General features: G+C 24.9%; 2 protein-coding genes across 4 annotated transcripts in view; both read left to right on the top strand.

The window, feature by feature from the left end:
- The window catches only part of LOC129606465 (5-hydroxytryptamine receptor 1A), a 36,391-nt gene extending 10,524 nt beyond the window's left edge, over nucleotides 1-25,867 (top strand). The window contains exon 6 of the mRNA XM_055516806.1: nucleotides 25,809-25,867. Within this exon, the coding sequence (XP_055372781.1) occupies nucleotides 25,809-25,867 (59 nt within the window). The remainder of the gene's footprint in view (nucleotides 1-25,808) is intronic.
- The window catches only part of LOC129606262 (sphingomyelin phosphodiesterase), a 31,241-nt gene continuing 8,752 nt past the window's right edge, over nucleotides 3,415-25,903 (top strand). For 2 of the 3 annotated variants that reach the window (XR_008696757.1, XM_055516485.1), the window contains exon 1: nucleotides 3,417-3,734. The gene's annotated coding sequence lies outside the window, so the exon portion shown is untranslated. Of the gene's footprint in view, nucleotides 3,735-25,903 lie in introns of all 3 variants that reach the window. The other variant, XM_055516486.1, reaches the window with a different exon arrangement.

Below are 25,903 nucleotides of genomic sequence, written 5' to 3'. Positions count from 1 at the left end.
ATATGTATTACTGTGATACAAGCAAAACAGCACCACTGATACTACTTTAACATAATGCTTAGTATACTATTAAAAATTAATTCTCTAGCAAATTAAAGTTTTACACTCATTTTCAATTGAAATAATGATAGATCTATTCTATATTTTATTCACGCATTAAAAATTTGTGTACTGATTAAAATTTTTTTATAGTTTGTCTTTTTCTTGTTGAATGTAAACATCTGAAAAATTCTTGTATGTATGTACATAAAAACATACTAAAACAACATTGTTTTCATAAGTTTCTGGATCTTAAACCTCAAAGTAAATATTTCTAAACAATATTATTATTGAATTCTTGACATTCTTTAAAACTTGAAAAATATATGAATTTGTTTAAATTAAAGATATATATATATATGTATATTTGTGTATGATTACTGAATGCAATTGTAAGTTGAATTTATTATTTTTTACCAATTAAAAAACAATAACATTTTCGAAATTTTAAAAGCTACAATTTAAAATTATACTCAATCTAGCAATTAACACTCATAAATTGAAAAATGTTTCAACAACGATTTACTCCAACCTTTGAAGTCAGCCTGTTCGAAAAATTTTTGTTACCTTTTGTTAAAAAATTTTGTTATACATTTTTGTTATAAATATTTGTATGGCTAATATATAAATAAAATTGGATCAAACCAATGGTTTGTAAAAAAGCATTTTTCCCTTAAACAAAATGAAAATACTACTTTTAACAACAATCTGCTACATTATCTTAACTACTTTTAATTATATACCAAAATAAATCAATTTTTTGCATACTTTTGGGATGAACAAAGGAAAAAAAATTTGAAAAAGCGCTAACATCATGGCTGGATTGAATGCTTAAGTTAATGAGTTAAATAATTACCCTTTTTGATTACAGTTATCTTTTATCGGTTTTATTAATATTTTGTAAAATTTCGGAAATATAAGACACCGAAAATTGACATTTTACGGATTTCAAAGGGCGATTGAAAAGTATTGGAGGTTGAAAAAAATTTTCTTTTAACAAAATAAACTATTTGTTAGTATCTGCTACAACTTTAGACTCCTAAAACCTGAAGAAGGAGAAAAACGATATCAAAAATTTAGAAAAACGGATTTTAGATAACGGTAAACTTTAGTGGCCGTTTTGAAGAAGCCAGTCACTATTTTTCTGCGTTTGCATAATTTGAAAAATTTTTATTTCGAACAGAATAAAATAATCAAGAATTTTTTTTAAGTTTTTGGAAAAGTGCTAACAATTTAATTTTTTCAATCATTTCTACTCAATCCATAAACTCTTTACTCAATACAATCTTAAAATAATCTCATTTTCTTTTTACTTATCAAATTTAAATTTCCTACTCAATTTTGTATGAGCTTTAATTTATGTACTCATATTAGTCATATTATTTTCCAATTTATGTGAAATTTCTATGGTGTGATATTATGATTACATGAATACAATTATATGGTATAGCATGATGATCATATTTAACTGTGTATAAGATTAAGATTTAAAGCATTGTAGTCTGCAAAATAAAGCTTAGCTTTGAAAAATATATTTTCGATAAGTTCAGTTGTACATTAGCCGTTGGATTGGTTAGTTGAATTTTTTTATACAATAAGAGAAGGCATAAAACAAAGATTTTTTTTTGTTTAGTAAAAAACTTCTCTTGTTGTCAGTTTTGTTTTTCTTTTTTTTTTTTTTGTTTCTCGTTTATTTTATCAGTTTATTTGCTATTCGCGTTTCGCAGATTGTACAACGGCGTATAAATTACTGAAATATTTGTGTATTCTTTTTTTTTAAATTTTTATTAGTTTTCTTTTTAGTTTTTCTTGCTTTTACACACTTTTACCGCTTCTTTATACATACGTCAACTATAAATTATCTTGTGTACATACATACATATGTTCATAAGTTTTTTATTTATTTATTTATTTATTTCTATTTTTTTTGCGTAGACAATTTATACATAGTTTTTCTTTAGTATCTTCGCTTAAAATTAATAACTACATATTTTAAGTGTATTTTTTCGTTTTGTTTTAAATTGGATTTAATAAATCTTCATGGAAAAAGTGTTTTCATTGTAGTTAAGAGTAATAAAATTTAATTAATTTTAAAACTATCAACAATTGAAGAAATTAAAGAATTTGTTTTATGCTTAATTTTTTTCACAAAAGAAATTTTATTTGTCAAATGAAGTTTTTTTAATTGTATAAAGTTTTAAACTAGTTTTAAAAACGGTGTCCTAATTTTATGAAATAAAAATCGAAAAGAAAAAATTCTGCAAAAAAAAAATAATTATTATATTTCTTCATCTTTTTAACAATAAATAAAATATGTACATATGTACATAGGTACTTACGTACATACATACAACCATTTTGTATGCGCTCCACGATTAACTTCACCTCTTTGTCAATTGGATTTGGATTGTCATAAAAATTTTTTTTTTGTGTGTTAAAAAAATTTCATTTTAAAAATACAAAAAAAAAAATCGAAAATTGTTTTTTCTTTTTGGTTATTCACAAAGAATACTTACATATGTATGTATGTATGTACATATGTTTGAAGGTACATATAAATTTTTTAAGTAAATGGACATTTATTATTATTTTTTCGGTGATAATTTGTAAACTTGTTAAATTAAAAAGTTGCAGAAATATTTTAAGAAAAAGTGAAAATTTTTTGAATTTATTTTTGTTTTTTTTTTTATGATTTTTTAAAGATTTTGATAACAAGAAAATGTTTTGCTTTTTGTGTTTTTTTCTTTTTGCGCAACATGATTTTTTGGAAAAAATTAAAAAAATAACCATTTTTAACATGGTAGTTTTATGTTTTAATTCACAATAAATATACATACATACATACATACCTACTTGTTTTTATTTTATATTTGAAGTGATTTTTTGTGTCGTCGATAATATAAAAGCGGCAATACAGTACCATACTTATTAATATTAAATTAATAATTTCAATATAAAAACTCATTCATATTAACATACCTACATACATACATATTTTAAAATTAATTTCAATATTATTAAAATTGGAATGATATAAGGGTACCTTACCTACCTTTTACTTAAACATAAAATTTTCACCTATCTCTGTCGAATTCAATAACAAGTAATACTCGAAATGTCTATATGTAATACAAAAATTTAACATTTTTAAAACATAATATTGATTTATATGTATGTATGTATATATGAATGTGTTGTTAAATGCATATTTTTGTAAACCTTTCCCCATATAATTAAAGAAAATTTCGTTTTTTTTTTTGTTTTTTTTTGTATATTTTTCACATAAGTATGTAGGTATATATGTATATGTACATTATAAATAACATATTATGTTATAAAATAGTGTTAATATTGAATATAGTAAAATGTACATTATAATATTACAGTTAATAAAAGAATTTAAATAAAATTAAGGTGCTAATAATAAAATATGAAGAAATGAAAATAAAAATTTTATTATAATTTCATTAGTATCTGTCACATTTGAAATTTATATTATTATTATGAATATTATTTACTTACATATATTTTAAAAACACATAAATAACATTAAGTGTTATAATATTAATTTGATACGGTGAAATTTACAAATAATATTCACTCATAAGCGGAAAGTTAATGTCAACACAACTGATACACATATTTATCAGTGTGTAAAATACATGATTGGAATTTTTAATTTAATAAATTTGCAGGTTTGTTTAAAATTTTTCAAAAATATATTTTTAATTTCGAAAATATTATATATGTATACGTGTGTATTTATATAAAATATAATATTGTATTTAATACTAATTAAATATGTCTTTTGAAGTGATGAAAACATAAATATTATTTAAAATTAAGTCTTCCGTGTATAGAAATTCGTATATAAAATGGTTACAATTTTGGAATTTTGTATTATGTGATTTGATGTTTAAAAGTTTAAAATATGTTAACTAAAAACATCAGTATTGTACGCTAATAAATTTAAAAATTATTAGTAAGCATATACTTAGTAAGCATATTACTAAGTTGCATGCACCAACTTTTGAAAAGGATTTCATATACATACATAGTTGCAATGGTATTAATAGATTATAATACTATTGAATATATGCATTTATTGACATTGTTCTGTTATTACAATTGCATACATATCAATCAGTACTTATAACATAATTTCAATTTCTTAATTCATAATAATTGTAATCTTATTATATCTATATACATATATATGTACGTAAGTATGTATTTGTTTAGCAAATTCGTAAAAGAAATTCGTTTTGAATTATTTTATAATATTGTGATTTAAAAATTGGTTATTACGAGCTAGTATAAGTAAAACGACATTAATAATATCCCAAATTCATTTTTATTAGAAAAAAAAATTAACATTAAATAAGTTTGAAAATAATTAATTTCGAATAAACAAAAACCAAATGAACCAAATTAATAATCCTTGAACTACCTCAACTCATAACGAATACAATTTAATGAAAAATCTAAATGTTGTGCTCATATTCGTCATTTCGAAGTCACATCATGTTACATAACTACTTTTATCTATTTTTTATGTGTAGAATATGTGGATTAAATGTTTTACACAGTTTAAGCAATTTGCTCTATATGTATATTATTATAATATTGTTGAAAAAATGAGAAAAATTTCACTTCAGGGTCACCTAAAGTAAATTTTGTATAAGTAATAAAAACTACATACAATTCTTTAGTTTTCTTTCTCTTCTCTTCATTTCATTTTTACAATTTCTATATAAGCTTTCTAATCCAGAAATTTTATGCTATTATAGAAAATAAAGGGAGTAAAATAAATTGAAAATATTTGGGAAGGTCGGATATAAATTCTTTATGTATTTTGTTTTGTTTTTTATGTTTATTTTGAAAAAATCCATTTTGTCATTGTAAAAAAAAAGCCTAATGATTGGATAGATTATCAAAGAATAGACAAAAATACAAAACTGAAAAAAAATAATTTAGTATTATTTTTTAGTTTAGCCATAGCCTAGATAAAATTCTAGTTTCAAATCTACATACATTTTTATACTAATATTTGTTATTCTACTATAATGAAAATTTTTGCTTTCATCTGATAAGCATAACCATTTACATATTTGTGATTGACCCATGAATATATTTTTATATATTTAAGTATGTAAATAATTTGAAATTTTTTATACATAGTTTTATAATACAAGCAGAATAGATAAAATTTAAATTGTATGAAGTCTAAAAGTAGCAGTTTAAACTGTACTAAATTGATAAGTTAAGAAGGAGCAAAATAAATTGTGATGCTGAGCTGTTATTTTTTTTAAAATTCTAAAATGATCACTACTGCTTTCTGATTTATGATACTTTCTTCTAAAGATAATAAAAGAAAGTTTGAATTAATTTTTTTCTCTTTTCTTTTATTCTCGCTATATCTGTAACGTATATAATTGAATAGAATACAATCAAATAGAACCTAATCTTATTTGAGTATATATGGATATGTCGTTAATCTTATTTACGTACATATTATAGAGAAAAAAGTGCACACTTACATTTATTGATTGCAGTAACATAAAATTAAAATTACATGTGTGAACTATATCCCATATTTGTTTTTTAAATTAAAAATGATAACCTTATATCATCAACTCTTATTCTAATTTATTTGACCTAAATTTATTTACAGTCCCAATTTAGCAACCTACATAATATGTACATGTATATACATATACACATGTATAGGTAGTTATATATATCTATCTACAATATGTAGATGGATAGAGTTATCTGTTGCTTCTTGCTTTGGATCATGTAGAATGAATAAAGCCAAGGGGCTATATTATTTAAACCACAGAAAATTTTTGAATTTTTCTTTTTCATTTTCATATTGCAATAGTGTTATTTCACCTTACATAAATTGCAACACTTAAATTATAAGGAAAATTATAAGTTTATTTGGCGAATTATATGTATACACACATATACAAATACATGCATGATATTAATAAGATTATAAAGTCGCCAAAACATGAAAAATATGAAAATTTATTGAATTTTATAAGACTTTAACTTAATATATTAAATTTCTTTGTGCAGTGTCCTTGCGCATAAAAAACGCAGATTATGTAACTTGACTACACATTGTAAAAATAAATGTATTTATTGGCTTGTTGAAAAATTAGCATCAGAAATACTTATAAAGGACTGACTGAATTCCTTAACTTTGACAAATTGTATACGAATTGTTTTTAAGAGTATTATACATTTAAGGCTACATTTTGTAAATAAAATCAGTTACTTATGAATGCTTCAAAATCACATCAAACTTAGCACTTCATTTTTTACCAATTTTTTTTATATAATATAAGTATTAAGAGTTTTAACATAACAGTTAAATTTAATCAAGAAATATTCTCTTACATAAACGATCCGTAGCGAAAAATTTAAAATGTAAAGTAAAAACACTACAGATGACTGCAAAGTTAACTAGTTTAAATAAATCTGAGTGGTTGTTTTCCAGAAATTTTAGAACTTAAGTGCTCTAAATAAGTAACTCAGAGTTAAGAATGTAGTTTATCACATTAAATTTTTTAACCTCGAAACTATTGATTCACATTCAATTCAAATTTATGATGCCCATTAATGCATCGTTTTCTGTTTCTATTGTCCTTTACTTATAATACATGCACCCCACCTATGTACGTGCAATCAGGCCCGGTTCCAATAAACACATAGTGGAAAAAAATTTTTTTCCAATTTTTAATGTAAAACAGCAATTAGTTTATTTTAAAAGCCTTGCGATTTGTCCATAAAGAATGATTACCATTTCAGTAGAATCCTCAATTATGTGTTATTTAATATATGTATATGTATATATGTATATATAATAGAAATTTAAGAAATATAAAGTAAAAAATAAGTCAAATAAAATTTTGACAAAACAAACTAGATCTAATTTTTAAAATTTAGAAATTTTCAAAAATTTTTTCAAATTTTTGAAAACTGTTTTTTATACAAAAAAAAAAATTAGAATTTTCTAGTACAAAAAAAATGAATCTAGTATTCACAACATATTTTTTCGAAACTCTTCTTGGTAAAAAAAATGAATAGTTTTTTTATTTTTCCCAATTTGTATAAAAAATGGTACCTATATGGTGCGACTTTTTTAAATGCGATTTTCTCGAACTGGGTGCAGTTGAAAAATTTAAAAAAAATATTTTCAAAAAGAAGGCATAATTTCGCATCTAAAATTATTAAAATTAATTGCCAGAAGTAAACATTAACAGTTTTATCATACAAATCTTGACATTCCGAAAAAATTTTTGAATATAAATCAAATTTTTATGTTACCAGATCAGGTAGCTACACGGATTTAGGATGAAGAAATGAAATTTGGAAATAAAAAATTTCGAATAATTCAACAAATTCAATAAAAATGGCAAAAGCAACCAGAATTTTTAGGTTGTGATATTTATATTGAGTAAGTTTGGAAGAACTGGTGAAATTGTGGAACTGTTTGTAAAATGAAAGAATTGAGATGAGATCATTGAAGAATAATACTGTTTGTATGTATATTCAAGACTTGCTATTGAAATTTGATTGAAGGTTGGCACAAATTATTGTGGCATTTTTGAAAGGAATTTGTAAATCAATGTTACCATTTTTTGAATAATTGATACTTTTTTTCACTCCAACTTTTTATATGTTTCAGAATAAAATAGTAAATCTGCAAGCAATGTTAACTAGTTTAAATAAATCTTTAGTGGTTGTTTTGCAGAAATTTTAGAACTTAAGGACTCTAAATAAGTAACTCAGAGTTAAGAATGTAGTTTATCACATTAAATTTTTTAACCTTGAAACTATTGATTCACATTCAATTCAAATTTATGATGCGCGTTAATGCTAAAAGTATTTTTTTATAGCGGTTAAGTTATGGGAAATTTTAGTAAAATAATTAAGAAATTTAATTTTCAAATCTTTTCGCTATTTTGTTTTTGAGAAAAAAACACAGAATTCATAATTCAACATATTCATAATTCTAAAAAGAATTGATGAACTTTTATTTTACTTTAATAAACTTATAAAACCAAACAATTGAAATATAAGAAAAACTTATTTCAGAAAATTACTAAACTAATATCATAAATTCTAGAAACTGTTCAATTATTTCTAAAAAGGAAATATTTTTTTGAAGGCCATTCTGGCTCTGAGCTACTCAAATAATGCTGAATTTAATTAAACGTAGATTATAAACATTTACACAAATAAATAACTATTACTTAATTTTACATAAAGTTTTATTTACGTAAAATGTATTTAATTAGTTTTTCACACATTCAAGATTTTCTATTACTTATTTTTCCAATAATTGTACTTAAATACTCGAATTTTCCAGAATAAGTGCATATTAAATTTTTTTGAATTATGTATGTATGTACAATATTTGTACATACATATATAGAAAATAGTAGTGAATAAAGTATAATATAAAAATTACAGTGTTTATTTAATATTTTATTAAAATAATAATGAAGCAATAAATAAATAAACTAATAAAGAAATTGAAAACAAAAGAGGAAAAAACTTTCACCAATTTCCGATATTACGAATAAAATATCCAATGAAATAATATTATTGTAAGTGATCGACATAAACTACTTATATCAATCCATATTTCAATATGTGTGTGTATATTCACTCTACATACAATAAATGTTATTGGCACAAATAGAAAAAAGCGTGCAGAGCACATGTTATACATGCTTCTAAATTTTAATTTTTACTGTTAATAAAAATAAAGCATGGCTTAGTATAAAATAATGACGCATTCTTAAAGCTAAACAAAAATTCAGAAATATGCACATTTTTCTGTAATCAAAATCATATCAATTTTTAGAAGCATATTGAAGTTGTATGACAATCATCATAAGATTATCATCATAAGATTATAAGCTTTTAACGAAATTAATGGCCGTTTTCCCATATTTGTTTTTGCAAAATTTCAATTAGTACTGTTGTTTTAACAATTTCTAAGTTATGATCATGTAATTTTTTAAATTACTTATATGGCAGTTACTACAAGGAGTCACGAAATTTCACGAAAGTTATTTAAGTAGAAAGTTATTTAAGTATATTCAATAATTTCTGAGATTTAGCCAAATAGTTTTTGAAGTTGTAGGACAACCAACGGTCGAACCGACATAGTTAAATTGACTCCCAATTTAACTATGATCAAAAACATACACTTTTGTCAATATGTCAGACGATTATTTTTTAATGTTTTAACGAACATACGTTCGTATGTATATAAATGTTATATGAACATGCGTTAGATTTTTGTTTTTATTTTTGTCAATACATATGTATGTACGTACATACAAAATTTATAGTTCTTGTTAAATTTCTTACGATTACAATTTACTGGATTACGATTTTAAGAATTAATTTGTGTATCAATGAATTTTCAAAACTGAATTTGTAACTTACTTACACCAGTATGTAAAATAAGTACCCTTGTATACTTAATAAGAAATACTGTCAACGCAATTTTTTTTTTTTATTTTCACTTAATTAAGTAATCACGCCATTAAATTTGCCAAATATTATTCCAAATTTATTTTCATTTACTCTTGACTTTATTTTCACTTCAACTTAAAGTTATTTTCTTATAATTATTTAAGTCACGATAAAATTTTCATGAAATCTTGTGTGACTTTCTTACAGGTATCATTATTTTTTACTCTTTCCTTCCTCCTTTAGTATCTACTCAAAAAATCAAATGATTTTATTACACATTAAGCAGTAACAATTCAGCAGTTTGTGAGTATGTGGCCAACAATTGTTTTATTGCTAGTATGAGTACGTATACGTTTAATTTTCATTGATACATCAAATATCGAGAAAAATTTCTCTATACACAAAATAAAACAAGACAAAAATATTATTATTTAAAATAAAATTCAATGATTTCGATCACCTCATCTGTAACATTTCAGTAGAAATTGAAACCTTCAAAAGTTTTGAGTTGAATGTCCAACTGAAATATGATCATTTGACTTGGCACAATGGCGAACTTAAATTACGTTTTAAATTTGATTTTGCGTTTTTCAATTTTTCCCATTTAACTTCTCTACAAAATTTTACATTTGCGCGATTTTTTTTTATTAGCACGAATGATAAACACGAAAGTGTACTAGCTTAAAATGAAAGTTATCAATATAATAATAATGAGGAAAAATTGTGTAATTACATTTGTTATTTTTGAGCCGAAGTGATATAAATATGATTTTAATTGTAAATGAAAAGAAAATTCATATTTTACCTATTGATCACGGTTTTGATTTGGACGCGTTGAAGTTCAAAATGATAACCTATATTAATTATTATTCAAAACATACGCAAACACACTTCCATATGCTTTCAGCTGTATGAAGTTTTGCTCTCATTTTTTACTTTTTTTATTTCTTTTTAATATTTTGTACTGGAATATTATCCAGGTGAAATGTACTTTATTTATATTTACTAATTTGTTACACATTTAAATTTACAAAACAAACGAAGATCAGTGTCTGAATGGCTTGCTTGTCTTCCCAGCTCACTAAAAATTGCTTTGAAAGTGAAATTTACTACTACATATGCAAACAATGTACATATGTTTTTGTGAAAGGTAAAAAATAAATAAAGAGGAAAGAAAAACGTTTGCGTGCTCGGGCTAGTCATTTTCATTTTCAATATTTTTGTTATTTATTTTCGTGTTAATTTTGACCTGTCGGTTAGTTAACTCGTACTATTGATAGACTAGTTTAGTTGGTTCTAGTAAATGAAAAGCAAGAATGCAGAAATATTTTAAATAAAATTAAAAGTTTAATCAATGACGTTGAATAGTGGGAGATTCAATCATGTAGTAGTTTCTATTGTCCTTTACTTATAATAAATGCACCCCACCTATATAGGTGCAATCAGGCCCGGTTCCAATAAACACATAGTGGAAAAAAAAAAATTTTCCAATTTTTGATGTAAAACAGCAATTAGTTTATTTTAAAAGCCTTACGATTTGTCCATAAAGAATGATTACCATTTCAGTAGATTCCTCAACTTTTGTTATTTAAAATATATGTATACCTATAATTATATAGAAAAAATAAGTCAAATAAAATTCTGATAAAACAAACTAGATCTAATTTTTAAAATTCAGAAATTTTCAAATATTTTTTTATTATTTTTGAAAGCTACTTTTTATACAAAAAAAAAATTAGAATTTTCTAGTACAAAAAAAATGAATCTAGTATTCACAACATATTTTTTCGAAACTCTTCTTGGTAAAAAAAATGAATAGTTTTTTTATTTTTCCCAATTTGTATAAAAAATGGTACCTATATGGTGCGACTTTTTTAAATGCGATTTTCTCGAACTGAGTGCAGTTGAAAAATTTAAAAAAAATATTTTCAAAAAGAAGGCATAATTTCGCATCTAAAATTATTAAAATTAATTGCCAGAAGTAAACATTAACAGTTTTATCATACAAATCTTGACATTCCGAAAAAATTTTTGAATATAAATCAAATTTTTATGTTACCAGATCAGATAGCTACACGGATTTAGGATGAAGAAATGAAATTTGGAAATAAAAAATTTCGAATAATTCAATGAATTTAATAAAAATGGCAAAAGCAACCAGAATTTTTAGGTTATGATATTTATATTGAGTAAGTTTGGAAGAACTGGTGAAATTGTGGAACTGTTTCTAAAATGAAAGAATTGAGATGAAATCATTGAAGAATAACATTGTTATACATATTCAAGACTTGCTATTGAAATTTGATTGAAGGGTGGCACAAATTATTGTGGCATTTTTGAAAGCGATTTATAAATTAATGTTACCATTTTTTGAATAATTGATACTTTTTTTCACTCCAACTTTTTATATGTTTCAGAATAAAATAGTAAATCTGCAAGTACATACGTACATTCACAAAGAAAAAAATTTTGGAGAACACGTCACGTAGTGAATGAAAATGGAAAGCAAAATTTTTGTTTTGATTTCCAAATAGATTTACTCTAAAATGTGAATGATTCTTTAAAACCAAAATCTAAACCACAAAACATATGCCAAATTTTGATATTGAAGATAAGTAGCAGATAATAAGTAATGAATATAAAATTAAAATAACCATGCGTGCAGTGACAATTTTACTTCTTACTATTTTGATTAATTACAAAACTTACTATTTTGTCAAAAAGAGGAGCATTTGTGTTACTGAATATTGAACTAATCTTAATATTTGATATACTAAACGTGATTTGTTTTGAGCACTGAAATAAATTCAGCGCGTTCTATGACGTTACATATGCGCAAATAATGAGAAAGGAAATTTAACAATTCTAAATTAACTTTAATTAAAAAATTTATGTACTTATGTAAATAAATTTGTAGACTTGAATTTATGCGACATTTGTGGCAATTTTCAAAGCTTGTTAATTTACATTATTAAAATTCAAGTGTTACTATTGATATGCTAAAAACTTTTAAATAAATACTTAATTCAGAATTGAAAGATTTTCTTGTACAAAGAAAATACTAAGTTTATTTATTTTTTACATTATTTTTTTTTTAAACTTTAACCTTAAACTTAATTGGAATTAAGGAAATGCATACTTTTACGATAAACTTTGTATGATTTTGTTTGATAAAATTTTATTTTATAATTAGAATCTTCTTTTATTATCATTTTTCAAATTTAATCCGGGTTTTGAATGACAAGAATGACAATCGTAATAGTAATATGTGATAAATCTATGAAAAATATTATTAAACCTATTGTTCGAACCTCAAAGAAAATATTAAATTGTCAGTTTCCGACAATAATTACTATTGATTGCCATCATAGTTTTAAATTCTGTTCTATTACATAATAAATTTAACATAACATGTGATAAATAGTAAGAATCATAAACCCTTCATAAAGTGTGCATCTGTGTTTCTTAACATTATTGATGTTAAATATTTTATCTACCTCTTTAAGATAAAAGAAAATATAAACAAGGAAATAAGAATTACCAATACAAATGGGTTTACTTCAAGAAATTTCAATTATAATATTGTTTTAATGCAATGCCTTTCATATTTTGTAACATATTTCAAGAAATATAGAACTTACAAGATCAATTATTTTATGAATGGTTCTACATATAAGAAAATTATGTATTTATCATACATAGCACTTCGTTACCCTGAAAATTTATTATTGTTAACAATTTGCTCTATTTGAGTAAAGCAGTTGTTTCTACTACCATTGTATTTTAACAGCTGATAAACAGCTTTTTTCCATAATACACTTGATTCTAATATTCATCATATAATCATAGATTATTCTTAATCTTACATATGTTTACACGTGTATTTGCACATGTTCTTTTTCAAAAGATCTTTCTAATCTATACATCTTCTTGTCCAAAATACAAATTCAATATTGTTCTAGCATTTAATATTACAAAACAGTAATTTGATTTTTACGGTGAGTTGGAGGAATGGCCGGCCTACTGACAGATATAGTTGAATTAACCCAGAATTCGACCCAAAAGACGATTGTACATGCATACATGCATATATATGTCTATAACTTAAACCATTATTTCAGCATTTGTAGAGCATTTATGTATACCCGTTAAAAGTATAGTTTGTTATTCTTTATTTGCATATATAATGTTAAAATTTATACTTATCCAGTTTAGTTTGTATTTACATTATTGCAACGATCATGGTGTTTTCGCTGGTTCAATTTTAAGAAAGATTAACTTAAAACGAATGATGATTAATTTTTTTGTAGAACTACGTTTTTTAACGATTTTATTATTGTAAACTATTAATGTAAACTTAAAAATTTTCTCTATTTAAATTTCATATTTATAAAATATTTATAAATATTTAGTCAAATAGGACCTCACAAATTTTGTTTATATATCAAAAATGGTTACGAAACATATGGAATCCACTCATGATTTCATTTTGTCAAATATTTTTGCACAAATTGCTTAAGTAAATTTATAATTTTCATTAATATATTCAAAATGGAAGTTAAGAAATTTAAAAAAAATTTTCACAAAATTATTCGATGGTTTAAGATAAATATTATTTTTGTCAACAAAGGTGAAAAAATCTTTAAAGGGTAAAAGAGAATACAGATGTGTTTTATTTATTTCATAAATTAACTATATATACATAACCGTCGGGAGGATATTTCGTTGCCCTATATTATTTATACGTATATGTACTAACATATATGTATATACATGAAAATAAATAACTATGGCAAGCATCTGATATTTTTAACTTAAATTCGATACCAAATAATGAAAACTTTTAATTTGCCTTTCGCTTTAATACAATTTCAAAAATATTATGAAATCATAAAGACTTACGAAACAAAAATTTCTCAATATGGAAAGTTGAATGGAAGTTAACGAAAAAAAAACATATTTATATGTGTAGTCTAAGTAAATAAAAAAGGAGTAGCTTTTTATTTCACTAAGCTCATCAAGCTTACGAAAGTCTATTTAAACAAACTGAAATTTTTTGATTTATATTTTAGTTTTGTAAATTTTTGAAGATGCACTCGACTAACGCCATGTTTAAGTAAAAACCTGCAAGTCAATTTCTTTCTAAGACTTTTTCAGTAATTTGGCTCGAGATTATTTTTGTGTTATTAATTTTGACAACTTCATTTTAAAAACAAATTCGGATTTCATAAGGCAAACTTATTTCATAAGTTGGTTTTTAAAAGGGAAGTGCAGTAATAATTACGGCGGCCATTCTTATAACTTTGGATTAGAGAAATATCACACAAAATTAACAATCATTCTAAAAAACCATTTTACAATATTATTGCAATGTCGGTGCGAAATATTAGCAAAACGATTTCTTTATAAGAACAAAGTCACTATCATACTAATTAGAAAATATTTGCAAAGTAAGAAACATTCAAAAAATTGATTAATAGTGAGTGAGTCACAATTTAAATTCATTTTATTAACAATAGTATTAACAGTAGTATTGAAGTACTACAATATTTACAAAATTATTCATTTTATATGAATGAATAAAAAAAATATACCTAATAAACTTTTTTTTTGCTATTGTGTATGGTGACATAATTTCCACGAAATGAAAATTTATTTGACCGGATGGTATTTGTTTAAAAGTATAACCAAAATTAAAAATTTAAATTAGAGTGTAAAACATGTTATTTATTTAGACCTTGATCTTGTAACTCGAGCAAATAAATTTTAGGTTGATGATCCTATTAGATTATTGTTTATTATTTTCTTATAGGAATTTCATCATATCTGTGGCAAATCAAAATCTACATGATGCATTAAATCAAAATCAAATTCGGTTTTACCAGAAAATGTGTACATGCTTAGAACACATATGCTTTCTCAAAAAACATTTCAAATAGTAATTTAAATAATTTTAAACAATAATAAAAAAAATATAAAGAAAATTTCCCACAATAGAGAATATCTTAGATCAGTTGCATGTTTCATTTAAATCTGAAATAAAATTTGATTAATTTTCCGGTTCGTTATCTATTCTAGATTTTATTATGAAAGTATTGGTAACGAATGTTATTGGTTCTTAATTTTTACAAGTGCAGATCATCCTCAACTGATTTAACTTAACTTTGGATTCATTCAAACCGAGTTTGTATGTTTACTTTAGTATTAATCTTTAAAGAGACAATATGGGAGCCACAAATACAAAAGGAAGATTAAGAAACACTGGTTTAATACAACTAATGTTTATTTTTGTTGAAGGTTTAATGAATATTAGGTGTTTTTTTATTATTCTGCTTGGGACCATTTGAAATTGTTCAAAAAAAAAGTTATGGTTGAGTAACTTTTAATTTTTTTTTATTTAAAAAAAGTGAATAAAAAGTTAGGATATCAACTTATAATTAGGTAGAAATGATAGCTAACTTTCTATGAATTAATAAATAATAAAAACAATCAGAAAAAATTAAATTAATGAGAAATAATTAATTTTTGGCATTATTCGAAGAACTTTTTAAAATGCTAAAATGTTGAAATATTAAAAACGTTTTAAGAGAATTTGGGATTTATTCAAATCAATTCGATCATCTCAATCATATGTTTTGAAACAGGTAATTATTCCATCAATAATAACATAAATATGCAACTCTCAAACCCAACATTGTTTTAAACTGTTTCTCGATATATTACAACACAGGCGCCAAAATTAAAACTATACAGCTGTCTGACAACCTAACCCCATTTGTTTTTGAAATACAACACACAATTATTAGCATTTTGTAAAATATTAATAAAATATTTATGGAACCAAAATTGAAGTCAACTGTTTAATTAAATAAAGATTCTCCTTATACTCGTAATTAAATAAACTCAGCTTGTTTGTAACCACAGAGTTTTTAATATCTAAGTTCTATGTTATATTCGGTTTTGCTATAACTATACACTACTACTTTAGATAATACTGTTTTTGCTATTTAAAAACTTAATTAATGTATCAGAATTATTAATATTGAGAAATAAATTATTTAATTTTTGATTAGAACGAAAGTAGTAACAAAAATTTAAGTTTTCAATTCTCAGTTATTCTTATTTAGTCTTTCATGGTTTTTCATTAGTTTTACATAAATTAAACTATGAGCTGCAGTATTTAATTTTTCAAGAATAAATCTCAAGAACATTTTATTTTTTATTTTTAGGTTTTTTCAATATTCCTTTCCGGTCTATTTCTCAAATTTGTTTCAGCAATTTTTCTAAATAAAAAATTCAAAATAAAAGTTCAAATTTGAAACAGTAAAGAAAAGCATCACTGTTTAATGCAAAACTTTAATATTTAAAATCATTTTCGGAATAGTGAAACAATAGCAATCACATGCGATTGTCCATGAATTTTATTGATAATTATAAATATGCACCTATTGTTCAATAAATTTGTAAATAACAAAGTTTAATTAGCAATATTTTTAATTGTTGTTTTTAATTAAGACTTAGAAATTTATTTGTACATAAAATGTACCTACATATATATATGCACACGCACATGCACCTATACATTTTACAAAATTTTGTTTTCAATCAAAAATGTCTGACGTAATTTAATGACTCTGGAGTCATAAAAAAAATTAATTTTAAAAATTTTGAAATTTTTTCGTAGAATATTGAAAATTTACCATGTCGTTTATGACATTGGTTTAAGAATTAATAGTCTGAAATATAGACTTACATATAATTATACTTGCTCAATATTAATTTCTGATTCGAATTGCCTGTGTGTTTACATAAATATCTGTTTGCCTGTACTTTTCTCAATTCCAACGATAACACAAACACTAATTAAATTAAAACTGACCAGAAATTTAAATTCTATTGTAATAGTAAATGTTGGAGCTCTATTTAATTCTGATATGATCAAGTCAATAGAACGAAAAACTGCTACATAGGTTCAAAATTGTACATGTTTTAATGCAACCATAGAAATCCATACAACTGTAACAGAGTGGACCCACTCAACTCTGTAATTGTTGCCGTTTTAAAATCTGTGCGTACATCTGTATTCTTTATAATCTGTGAGTGATTTAAAACAAACTGGCAGTTAATGTTTAACTTTCATATAAAAAATTTTAAAATGAAATTTTTAGTATTTTAATGAAATCAAATTTCTGAAGGTGAAATAAATTTTAACTGAAAATTTTATAAAGAAATCAAAACTAATTAGACACTGTGTACTTATTTATCAATACAAAGGCCGATTTTGAATATACCAAAAATGAAATAATTATTTAATATTCAATGTAGGTAACCTTTTTGAGTATTTCAGTCTTTAAATTAATTGAAACAAATTACGTATACATAAGTATGCTGGTATATATGTATTTTACTTATTTATGGCAATATTTTCCATTTTTATTAGCACTTTTCCAAAAAAAATTGAAAAAAAAAATGTTTATTAGTTTCACTCTGTCCGTACATAGATCTTTGCTAGAAACTTATTTCCGTAGAAAATTTTTAGCTATATCCCTCCCGCCTCGTCTAAAGAATTGTAGCCTCTTCCCCTCTAAAAGAAACAAAAGGTTATTTTTTGAGTAATTATTGTAGCATAACCAGAAACATTTTTTAAATTCTGCGAACGCAGAAATGTAGTCATTCGCTTCTTTTGAAGCGCTATATCATATTTGAACTTTAAAAAAACAAAATGGCTCAATATTTTCGAAACAGGAAGTTTTTCCAAATTTCTATAAATGGGAAAAGCTAACGTTAAAGTCATGCTATAAAAAAATATGCATATAATTATTTTTCTTAACTCACGCAATTTTTCTTAAATTCGGGCATAACGTTAACACCTCTTTAAACTTTTTTTTGGTTTTATTTCAAAGGTTGCATGCATTTGCTCATTCTAAACATATGCAATCTTTAAAATTTTTTGGTATATGAATCAAAGCTACTTGTTAAATATTACTTGTTAAAGTGAAAAGTGCTAAATAACAAACCATTGATTTGATCCAACATTATTATAAGTACCGACAATGAATTGGATATAAAATATAATGAATAAAATTAGTTGATTTTCAAGAACTAAAATTTAACTGAGTTATTTCCAAAATTTTGTCTCGGTAAGGCAATTTATGCTGTATATTAAAGCTTTCACTTATTTCAAATTTAAAAAACAAACACTTAGGCCAACGGTGGGAAACTCAATTTTTTTTATTGTTACTTAAAGTCAGCGACTAAGGGCTAAATAAGCAAAGCACTGCGAGACTTCTGAACTAGCTGAATTTACTGCGCATTTTTATTTCAAAAAAATTAAAGAAACAAAATACCAAAAATTGTTATAAAAAGAAACAAAATTTCTTAATCTATTATATTCCAGTAGTAAATTTAGGTAACGAATCTTGCAGAAATGTCTTTTCTTTGAAAACTCTATATATACATATGTGAAATTTGATGTGATCCAGATTTCTGAATTCCCTTCATGTATGCAAAAAGGTCAATAAAATGGTAGTTTTGCATATATCCGTGTTGGATCTCATAAATATGGAATAAGTTGAAAAAATTGCACAAGAATATTAGGCGTTTACTTATTAAATAATTTAATTTTTCATATTTCCATTATATGCATACGTACATGTACATAACTATTATGTATATATGTACGTACGTTTCACAAATTAAAGGTATACAAATATTTCAATAATTTTACAATAAATATATTGACTCAAATGAAACTCAAAGTCAGTAATCATCCATAAGGATTAAAACATTGAGTAATTAAAATTTGTTTGAAAAAAAATTGTTTCAAAAATTTGTAAGTAAATTATAAATTCAGAATTATAAAAATTTTCTAATTTAATTAAATTATTGATTTCAACATTACAGAAAACAGATTAGTAAATGTATGCATGTATGTACATATATATATTTATACATATATTATGTAACGAATTTCTAAAATATTAAGTTAATAAAAATTACTAATCGGGTTGAATATTGCTATAAATTTACAATCATCAAACAAATTTTATCAAGGGTTCCTTTCAATTGTTTTTAAAAAAGGTTATATAGCGACATGGTCTAATGAAGTTTTCTAAGCGCTAAAACAAAACACATCATAAATTTCTATAAGCTATTGGAAAAATTACAAATTTATTGTGAAATCTTGACCTTATCACAAAGTCCCTTGGATTCTTATTTATCATGGCAGAATAAGAGTGAGACTAGGAAAAACGTTTCATTGGATCTGAGGTGACTGAATTATACCGTACCCTACACCATAACGAAATGATCTGATTAAGAAGCTTTTTAATTTTTTTAAATATTTAAAACTAGCTCTTTAACTTGTATGACCTAACCGCTTTATTCGAATTGCGCAAATTGCTATATATAGCCTTTCTTGCGTTTTTAAATATAGAACGATTGAACGGATGGATAGACGGAAATATTTAAATCATTGTAAAATTTAACGCTACTTAAGAATATATTTATGCGTGTTCATGCTGCAAAAGACTCTTTCAAGTGGTTCGAAACCCTACACCAAAGATAATATAAACCCTTTCCTTATACGTGTGGGGTATAAAAATATGTGAATGCTCATTTTTGATCAATTTTCCTATAAAAATTTTACGCTTTTCAAGTCACATTGTCCCTCATATTCTTCTTGTTGAAAATATATTATACACGTTACGTATGTACACTATTTCTATAAACATAACATTTCGTATGCATTATATGTATATGAATGTACATTATTATTAACATTATTGAGTGTATTCACTCGTAAGTATTATTTTACATTATTCATATTAAACAATCACACAAATGTAGAAATACAAATTGTTCGTAATTCAGCAAACCATAAAATGCAACAGGCAAGCCGGTAACTAAATTTCATATATGCTTTATATACTTGCTTTTTTAACATCTCGATTTAAGCTTAGCATGGCATATCTGCAAGTAAGTTAAATAAACGTGTCAAATGTAGTGTTTTTATTTTATTTCACACTTTTTATTTAATAATTTTCTTGTTATTCAGTTTTTGTTATAGTTTAGTTTTTCAAGATTGGGATAAATGTGTATAAAAAGTTTTTTATGAATGGTTATGTGATTATAAATACTTAAATATGGAGACACATGCGTGCATTAATTTGAAATTTTACGTCCGGGTAACCTATGTTTAATAAAATAGTAAGACAAAGAAAATTATATTATGCAATCATTCTTCTATTTTCTAAATAATTTTCCTAATTATGATTCACATTTTATCTATTTTGTTTGAATGCGCACGTTTAATTGAATTAAAAAAAAATAAATTAATTGATTATCAAAATGTCGTAACAAAAACTAAAATAAAAGAATAGAGAAAAAAAGCTTTTTATATAGTGATCGCATTTCCCATCTTATTGTACAAGTTTTAAATTTTGCGAAATAAATTAGAGCACATTTTTTAAAATGTGGGGTATGAATTGCAATAGCAAGAAACAAAATTAATGAATTCAAGTAGCGTTAAAGTTTCCTTGTGAGAACAATAATATTGTATCAGAAGTGACATAGGTATACATACATACATACGTTTTTGTGTAAGAAAATCACAATACAATACATAATTATTACGGCACCATTATAGCAATGTAGCATTAATCATCATAAAGTAGAAATCGTAATGCACATTTAAAATGTATTTATTGTAAATTTAGTAAAGTAATAGTCCTCACTGGTCTTCTTAACGGGCATTGTCAGTTTAAATGGGACTTACTAAAGTTGGGTCTGGAGCACATATTGACAAATTCTGCATTAAATAGGAGAAACTTCGAAGTATCTTCTTTTAAAATGTACAGATTTGATCCACAAGAGAAAGCAGTCCCTTCGTGACGTAAACTTAATAGCTGCAATGGGTTGAATTCACAGGGAATACACTGGTTGATCTCGGCGGAGTAATTTTGCAGCATGTCTGATACTTATTCAGGAAACACAACAGATCCTACCAATAATGAGCCAGAATGCTATGTCACCCCTATACTGCAAATTCACAACTTGTCAGTTAGCATTAATAATTCATTAATTCAATTCTAAATTGTTATGACCACAAATAACGTGACATTGTTTTATTTCATTTAAAAATCTCAAATTTTTTTGCTCGTTTTGCTTCAAAGATTTTATTAAATTCATCTCGCCTTAAAACAAAAAGTGTCAGTAGGTTTTTCTTCAGAAAACAATCAACTTTTTTGCTTACTTTTCTACCTTCAAAGTTTATTTCTTTCAAGAAAAAAACTTGTCGGAATTTTAAAGAAGAACTTACAAAAAAAAAAAAAAAGAAACAAGAGTTGTTTTGAAAGTCAATGCACTCCTACATTCTGAATTCTAAATTTTGGCTGTGTCATCATTATTTTATAAAAATAAATTCTTCATTAAAATCTTGGTACTTAATAATTTCATTCATGAGTGGAGTTTTGCTTAAACTTTTTTTTATATGATTTTTTTATAGTTGAAAAAGTACATAGAAAATTTTTTAAAACCGTTAAACATTCATAAGTGATTACTCTATTGAAAAGTTGTTTTATTTCATTTATTCAATAAAATCATGGGAAATAGGACTTACAGTATAGAAACACAATTTCTGTGTACATGTACTTATGTATATACGTTGATAATTTTAAATTAATGTTTACATAGAACATGAAATTTATAGCAAACTTTCCATAAATATAGAATTTCAATTCATGATTAGCTATAACGAAATCTAAATAATATTTTAATAATAGAAGTTTATTATTATTGCATATACATACATATGTACATCTTTCTAGTCTTTGCATATAATAAAGCTTTTCGTGTGACTTATTCAGCTGAGAAATGAAACAATAAGATTTTTAATAACCAAAACTAATACAAATTCAATCAAATTACGTACTTATTTAAAAGAATTGTTGGCAAAATTTAAATAAACCATTTTTAATTTTATTTATTTTCAATCAATCTTCCGCATTCTTCTCTTTCCCAATTTAAATAAATTTTTAACCAGAAACATGTGCAGAATTTTATTTTGAATAGCAATATCGAATTTATGAGTTGAAATATAAAATTTCATGAAAATCTATTGACTTTTTCCTTGAATAAGGGTAAAACTTTAAATTTGACCCCTAATAAAAATTCGGTTTATAGTACCAGATTTCCCCAAAAGCTTCCTAGTTTGTCACATTTTCAGTCAGAAATCATAATATAAAATTTTAAAGAAATCTACTGTTACTTATTTTCTTAAGATTTATCAGAATTGTAAATTCAAACTGTGTAACTGTAAATATACAATTGCGACTGTATACCGAAAATATATTATTTAATGCTTATTATTTATAATTATGCTCTTATTTTCAGTCACTCTGTTCTTGATTTGTTAAAAAAAAGACAAATATTTATTTACGACAAAACCGTAATGATATTACAATACTAATATTGTAAAATAGTACGGAAATTCAGTGAACTATGGACAATGTATTCAAATTATAGTTTTATTTTAAAATGCACAAATAAAATTTGATTTGTTGTTAAAACCAGGATGGCTTTTCAACTTTATTTAAGTAGCAAGTTTTTTAAGCAGTTTTTAACAATATTTTTAAATCGAAATAAGAAAAAGTAAACGATAAGTAAACATATACATACAAAAGCAAAACCAATTCAATGACTTGCACAAATAAAACCTTTTTTCAAATTTTACGGTAATTTAAAAATGCTTTTCTTTCAACAAAAAGAAAAAAGAAAAAGGAATGAAAACAACAAATACGATATTTAAATGTTTGTCTTTCATCTTAAATCATAAGCATTTCTCCCTAACCTTTTGTGAAATTCATCAGGGATTAAGGTCAAGGTAATTTAAAATTTTCAACCCGGAGGTTATTAAATAATCAAAAAATACTTAAAACAACCAAAAAAAATCTGATGTGGTCAGCACATAACCGACCGCATTGTGTATTGTCTAGTTAAATGAAAGTGTTACAGAATATTATAAAAATGTCTGTTAAATACTTCTTTCCAATTTTTAGGACATTAGTAAGCTTATAGTTAACATACTTAGAAAAATGTAAATTTGGCTCTTAGTAGAGTTTCGCTTTGTGCTACCCGAATTCCCTGAAATGCTCGCCAGTTAGTTTCGGCAACAACCAGAACTCAAATATCAAATTTCAAGAAATTCCATCAATTTGTTCTGTAGATATGGTGAAAAATGCAAAATCGGCCCGCAAATCAGTTCTCGAGCCCTGATCTTTCCAAAAAATTTATATGTTCATTGCTTTAATATGAGGAGTTCATATATTAAATTTCAATGAAATCGGTTGATTATTTCTCTTTATATACACAAAAGTGTATGTTTGGCCCGTAGTAAACGTCCAGTTGCCGATGCCTGATCTTTCGAAAAAATTTACATGTTCATTGTTTTAATACGGGGAATTTATATATTAAATTTCAATGAAATCGGTTGATTATTTCTCTTTATATACACAAAAATGTATATTTGGCCCGTAGTAAACGCCCAGTTGCTGATGCCTGATTTCTTCCAAAAGTTAGGAATTTTTGCGTATGATCGAGCAAAGCTTATATATGAAATTTCAAGTAAATCGGTTGAATACTTTCTTCAAAATGGTGAAAAATGTAAAATCGGCCCGCAAATCCGTTTTCGAGCCCTGATCTTTCCAAAAAATTTATATGTTCATTGTTTTAATACGAGGAGTTCATACATTAAATTTCAATGAAATCGGTTGATTATTTCTCTTTATATACACAAAAATGTGTATTTGGCCCGTAGTAAACGTCTAGTTGCCGATGCCTGATTTCTTCCAAAACATACGAATTTTTGCGGATAGTCGACCTGAGCTTATATATAAAATTTCAAGTAAATCGGTTGAATACTTTCTTCAAAATGTTCCAAAATGTAAAACAGGCCCGCTAAAAAGTGCAGTTCCCGAGGCCTGATATATACCAAAAGTTGATCGATCCGTGCCATGGTGGAAACAAACTTACATATAAAATTTCATCAAAATCGGTTCAGCCGAACTTGAGATACACGCGTGCACACACAGACCGACAGACGGACAGACGGACAGACCGACAGACCGACAGACCGACAGACCGACAGGTTGCTAAAAATAGTTTATTTACACTTCCCTACTATGGAGAAGTACGTTCCCACCGAAAACTCGATATGCAAAATTTGTTGCCATCACATAACCTACCTATTGTTTACACAATACGGTCGGTAAAAAAACAAATAAATTTTATTTTTCGGCAAATCAAGAAAAACTGAAGAAGTTAAAAGAATATGGAGAAATTTTTATCAAAAGAGATTTGCTTGTTTTTTTAACTTTAATGTTTAAAAAATCAAACTGAAGGGAAAGTATATTAAAATATCTCTTTTTGGAATGATGAGAAAAGGAGCTACTTCACTCATTATTGTTTTATTTGTTTTACTTACTAATAAAGGATTATTATAAATTTTTTCTATTTTGTGTTTACTTTTTATCTTGAATTTAACTTTTCAATAATATTCCTTTCACAATAAGCTAAGAAAAAATAAACAATAAATATTAATAACATTAAATAATTGATATAAAAGAAAAAATTATGGCATTTACCTAGTTAAGACTCTGTGACGCAATGAAACTAGGGCATGACTATTCCTGATATCATGCACTAGCCCTATGCTCCTCCTAGGAGTAAGGAAGAAAAAAACAAATATTCCTTTCTTAAAGTGGATAATGTATGTACTTAAGGGCCTGATCATCTATCTCGCCATTTTAGTCGGAAAAAAAGTAAGCAACTGTCGCGTATTTGTATAATGTGAGAAGAATTATTTGGTATTGCGTATCTCGTTTTTTTCTAAATTTTTATATACAAAATTTATTCACTTTGTTTTTTAAAGTGAGACGTTCAGTCGGTAATTTGAGAAAAAAAATTCAAAAATCCAATTAAAAAGATAAGTAATCTTATTGGAAAAGTGAAGCATCCTTTAGAAAATAATGAGAATTCTAATTTGAAAGTGAATAAAAAGTGAGTAAAATTGCGGGATCAGACTGTTAATATAAGGTAACACGAATAATTTTATTAAAAAAACTATTGATAAATTTTAAAATTTTAAAAATCGTTTTACCAATTAAAGATAATTTTTCTTAACTTTTGGAAAAATTGAGGATTTGGAAAATTATCAATTTGTTTTTTAGAATATTTTAAAGCTTTAAACACAATTTTTGCAATTGCAGTGCTTAATCCAAAACTTAATCCAAAAAATCATTCTAATTATCAAATTAGCGTTATGTGACCTATTATATGAATTTGTTTGACCACCCAACATTAT

Source organism: Condylostylus longicornis, unplaced genomic scaffold, assembly GCF_029603195.1.
Source record: "Condylostylus longicornis isolate FDR11 unplaced genomic scaffold, ASM2960319v2 ptg000018l, whole genome shotgun sequence".
NCBI classification, from domain to species: Eukaryota; Metazoa; Arthropoda; class Insecta; order Diptera; family Dolichopodidae; genus Condylostylus; species Condylostylus longicornis.
Note: the sequence above shows the minus strand (reverse complement) of the source record. Positions and strands in the feature narration are given on the sequence as shown.